This window comes from Ostrinia furnacalis, unplaced genomic scaffold (assembly GCF_004193835.3).
Source record: "Ostrinia furnacalis isolate ACB-3 unplaced genomic scaffold, ASM419383v2 OfSCF1381, whole genome shotgun sequence".
In the NCBI taxonomy this organism is placed as follows: domain Eukaryota; kingdom Metazoa; phylum Arthropoda; class Insecta; order Lepidoptera; family Crambidae; genus Ostrinia; species Ostrinia furnacalis.
Genome location: NW_021131620.1, coordinates 1 through 5032, shown reverse-complemented (window position 1 = coordinate 5032; position 5032 = coordinate 1). Strand labels below are relative to the sequence as shown.

Below are 5032 nucleotides of genomic sequence, written 5' to 3'. Positions count from 1 at the left end.
CCTCCCACGTTGCTTGACAGTCATCTATTTTGAAACGCTGCCGAACTTTTCGTAATCAAGTCAAAAAAACACTCTGAAAAACAAAACACCATCAGCTCCACCCACCTCGCTTGACGATCTCGCGGCCCTCGTCCACCAGGTCGGTGGTGAGGTCGTCGTCGCCCACGAACTGCTGGAAGCCGCACGCCGTCAGCAGGCGGCTGCCCAGCGACAGGTGCGTGGCCAGGCACAGCAGCACCACCAGCATCGGGAAGTAGATGTTGAAGCCGCCCGCGATGATGCCCACGACTCCATGTGGCCCATAATATCTCCCAAGACACCTGGAGGGTGCTCCATGTGGTTCATGATCTTTCCAAGACAGTCTTCATGTAGCCCATGATATCTCTTAAAGCACCCTTCATGTCACCCATAATCTCTCCTAAAAGACTCCATGTGATGGCTCCATATGTGATCCAAGATCTCTTCTAAAGGACTCTCCATGTGGCCTATAATCCCTCTTAAAACAATCTCCATGTGGCACATAATGTCTCTTAAGACACCCTCCATGTGACCAATGATTTCTCCTAAAAGATCCTCCATGTGACCCATAATCTCTCCTAAGACACTCCAGGCGGTTCAGGATCTCTCTAAACGCCCTCTATTCGGGACCATGAGCTCGCCTAAAAGACCCTCCATGTGGCCCCTGATCTCTCTCAAAGACTATCCTTACCAGCAGCCTTCCTTGACAGTGTCTATTAGAAACTTTTTAACGCTGCCAAACTTTTCGTAATCAAGTCACAAAAACACTCTGAAAAACAAAGCACCACCATCTCCACCCACCTCGCTTGACGATCTCGCGGCCCTCGTCCACCAGGTCGGTGGTGAGGTCGTCGTCGCCCACGAACTGCTGGAAGCCGCACGCCGTCAGCAGGCGGCTGCCCAGCGACAGGTGCGTGGCCAGGCACAGCAGCACCACCAGCATCGGGAAGTAGATGTTGAAGCCGCCCGCGATGATGCCCAGGACTCCATGTGGCCCATGATCTTTCTCAAATGACTCCATGTGGCTCATGATCTCTCAAGACACCCCCATGTAGGCCATGATCTCTCCTAATAGATCCTCCATGCGACTCATAATCCCTCCTACCGACACTCCAGGCGGTTTAGGATCTCTCTATAAACGGCTTATGATCTCTCTTAAATCACCCTCCATGTGGCCTAAGATCACTCAAGACACTCCATGTGGCCAATGGATATCTCCTATAAGACACTTCATGTGGCCCGATCTCTCTCAAGACACTCTTCATGTGGAACCTGATCTCTTAAGACACCCTCCATGTAGGCCATGATCTCTCCTAAAAAATCCTCCATCACATGTGACCAATAATCTCTCCTAAGACACTCCAGGCGGTTCAGGATCTCTCTCTAAACACCCTCCATTCGAGACCATAAGCACGTCTAAAAGACTGGTCCAGGATCTCTTTCAAAAGACCCTCCATGTGGCTCCTGATCTCTCTCAAAGACTATCCTTTCCAGCAGCCTTCCTTGACAGTGTCTATTAGACACTTTCTAACCCTGCCCAACTTCGCAATCATGTCACAACAACACTCTGAAAAACAAAGCACCATCAGCCGCACCCACCTCGCTTGACGATCTCGCGGCCCTCGTCCACCAGGTCGGTGGTGAGGTCGTCGTCGCCCACGAACTGCTGGAAGCCGCACGCCGTCAGCAGGCGGCTGCCCAGCGACAGGTGCGTGGCCAGGCACAGCAGCACCACCAGCATCGGGAAGTAGATGTTGAAGCCGCCCGCGATGATGCCCAGTACCTCCATGTGGCCCATAATATCTCCCAAGACACCTGGAGGGTGCTCCATGTGGTTCATGATCTTTCCAAGACAGTCTTCATGTAGCCCATGATATCTCTTAAAGCACCCTCCACGTGACCCATAATCTCTCCTGAAAGACTCCATGTGATGGCTCCATATGAGATCCAAGATCTCTTCTAAGGGACTCTCCATGTGGCCTATAATCTCTCTTAAAACAATCTCCATGTGGCACATAATGTCTCTTAAGACACCCTCCATTTAAGTCATGATTTCTCCTAATAGATCCTCCATGTGACCCATAATCTCTCCTAAGACACTCCAGGCGGTTCAGGATCTCTCTCTAAACACCCTCCATTCGGGTCCATGAGCTCGCCTAAAAGACTATGTGGTCCAGGATCTCTCTCAAAAGACCCTTCGTATGGCCCTTGATCCCTCCAAAACACTATCATTTCCAAGAACATCGCTTGACAGTCTTCGATTTTGAAACGCTGCAAAACTTTTCGTAATCAAGTCACTAACACACTTAACTCTGAAAAACAAAGCACCATCTCCACCCACCTCGCTTGACGATCTCGCGGCCCTCGTCCACCAGGTCGGTGGTGAGGTCGTCGTCGCCCACGAACTGCTGGAAGCCGCACGCCGTCAGCAGGCGGCTGCCCAGCGACAGGTGCGTGGCCAGGCACAGCAGCACCACCAGCATCGGGAAGTAGATGTTGAAGCCGCCCGCGATGATGCCCAGGACTCCATGTGGCCCATAATCTTTCCCAAATGACTCCATGTGGCCCATAATCATTCCCAAATAACTCCATGTGGCCCATGATCTCTCTTAAAGCACCCTCTATGTGGTCCAAGATCTCTCTCAAGACTCCATGTGGCCAATGGATATCTCCTATAAGACACTCTTCATGTGGCCCGATCTCTCTCAAGACACTCTTCATGTGGAACCTGATCTCTTAAGACACCCTCCATGTAGGCCATGATCTCTCCTAATAGATCCTCCATGCGACTCATAATCCCTCCTAAGACACTCCAGGCGGTTTAGGATCTCTCTATAAACGGCTTATGATCTCTCTTAAATCACCCTCCATGTGGCCTAAGATCTCGCTCAAGACACTCCATGTGGCCAATGGATATCTCTTAAGACACTCTTCATGTAGCCCTATCTCTCTCAAGACACCCTTCATGTCGAACCTGATCTCTTAAGACACCCTCCATGTAGGCCATGATTTCTCCCTAAAAAATCCTCCATGTAACCCATAATCTGCCTTCAGACACTCCAGGCGGTTCAGGATCTCTCTCTAAACAGCCTCCATTTGGGACCATGAGCTCGCCTAAAAGACTGTGGTCCAGGATCTCTCAAAAGACCCTCCATGTAGCTTATGATCTCCCCCAAAAGACCATTATTTCCTCCCACGTTGCTTGACAGTCATCTATTTTGAAACGCTGCACAACTTTTCGTAATCAAATCTCAAACACTCTAAAAAACAAAGCACCATCTCCACCCACCTCGCTTGACGATCTCGCGGCCCTCGTCCACCAGGTCGGTGGTGAGGTCGTCGTCGCCCACGAACTGCTGGAAGCCGCACGCCGTCAGCAGGCGGCTGCCCAGCGACAGGTGCGTGGCCAGGCACAGCAGCACCACCAGCATCGGGAAGTAGATGTTGAAGCCGCCCGCGATGATGCCCATCTCCACCCACCTCGCTTGACGATCTCGCGGCCCTCGTCCACCAGGTCGGTGGTGAGGTCGTCGTCGCCCACGAACTGCTGGAAGCCGCACGCCGTCAGCAGGCGGCTGCCCAGCGACAGGTGCGTGGCCAGGCACAGCAGCACCACCAGCATCGGGAAGTAGATGTTGAAGCCGCCCGCGATGATGCCCAGGACTCCATGTGGCCCATAATCTTTCCCAAATGACTCCATGTGGCCCATAATCATTCCCAAATAACTCCATGTGGCCCATGATCTCTCTTAAAGCACCCTCTATGTGGTCCAAGATCTCTCTCAAGACTCCATGTGGCCAATGGATATCTCCTATAAGACACTCTTCATGTGGCCCGATCTCTCTCAAGACACTCTTCATGTGGAACCTGATCTCTTAAGACACCCTCCATGTAGGCCATGATCTCTCCTAATAGATCCTCCATGCGACTCATAATCCCTCCTAAGACACTCCAGGCGGTTTAGGATCTCTCTATAAACGGCTTATGATCTCTCTTAAATCACCCTCCATGTGGCCTAAGATCTCGCTCAAGACACTCCATGTGGCCAATGGATATCTCTTAAGACACTCTTCATGTAGCCCTATCTCTCTCAAGACACCCTTCATGTCGAACCTGATCTCTTAAGACACCCTCCATGTAGGCCATGATTTCTCCCTAAAAAATCCTCCATGTAACCCATAATCTGCCTTCAGACACTCCAGGCGGTTCAGGATCTCTCTCTAAACAGCCTCCATTTGGGACCATGAGCTCGCCTAAAAGACTGTGGTCCAGGATCTCTCAAAAGACCCTCCATGTAGCTTATGATCTCCCCCAAAAGACCATTATTTCCTCCCACGTTGCTTGACAGTCATCTATTTTGAAACGCTGCACAACTTTTCGTAATCAAATCTCAAACACTCTAAAAAACAAAGCACCATCTCCACCCACCTCGCTTGACGATCTCGCGGCCCTCGTCCACCAGGTCGGTGGTGAGGTCGTCGTCGCCCACGAACTGCTGGAAGCCGCACGCCGTCAGCAGGCGGCTGCCCAGCGACAGGTGCGTGGCCAGGCACAGCAGCACCACCAGCATCGGGAAGTAGATGTTGAAGCCGCCCGCGATGATGCCGAGTACTTCCATGTGGCCCATGATCTATGTGACATAGGAAAGAAAAAACATGATTAATAAAATTAAAATATTTACTATAGTCTGGTCTGCGAGCACGTAGAATTTTGTCCAATGACCCCTAGCTACCCATCCTTATCGCTCGCGCGTAATAATTATGTTGCTGTCGCGCTCGCACACTCACTGCGGGCGCCCGTCGCACAGTCGCGACAGCAATATAATTACGCGCGAGCGATAAAGATGGTTAGCTTGGGGTCATGGACAAAATTCTACGTGCTCAGAGACCGGGCTTTAGATGTAGGCCCTTTTCAGGGCAATTGCGATTCACAGCACACATTTAGCATCGGCGATCGGCGGTTTAGCCGCTTTTTAGCAGCTGAATACAGCGACCACACCGCACACTTGAAAATA

At 51.4% G+C, this 5032-nt stretch overlaps 1 protein-coding gene across 1 annotated transcript; it reads right to left on the bottom strand.

Annotated features, from left to right (window-relative positions):
* Positions 1 to 2359: 2359 nt before the first annotated feature.
* On the bottom strand, positions 2360 to 4655 carry LOC114352508 (LMBR1 domain-containing protein 2-like). Its single transcript, XM_028304134.1, has 2 exons — positions 4583 to 4655; positions 2360 to 3443 (listed from the first exon to the last, which is right to left on the bottom strand). The coding sequence occupies exons 1-2, from the start codon at positions 4643 to 4645 to the stop codon at positions 3279 to 3281; spliced, it is 228 nt and encodes a 75-aa protein (XP_028159935.1). The 5' UTR covers positions 4646 to 4655; the 3' UTR covers positions 2360 to 3278.
* Positions 4656 to 5032: the final 377 nt, after the last annotated feature.

What these genes read in the sequence shown, in the direction of transcription:
- LOC114352508 (XM_028304134.1), bottom strand. Translation starts at nt 4,645, where the DNA reads ATGGGCCACATGGAAGTACTCGGCATCATCGCGGGCGGCTTCAACATC. An exon ending in ACATCTACTTCCCGATGCTG is followed by an intron (nt 3,444 to 4,582) that starts GTGGTGCTGCTG and finishes TTCCCGATGCTG; the next exon opens with GTGGTGCTGCTGTGCCTGGC.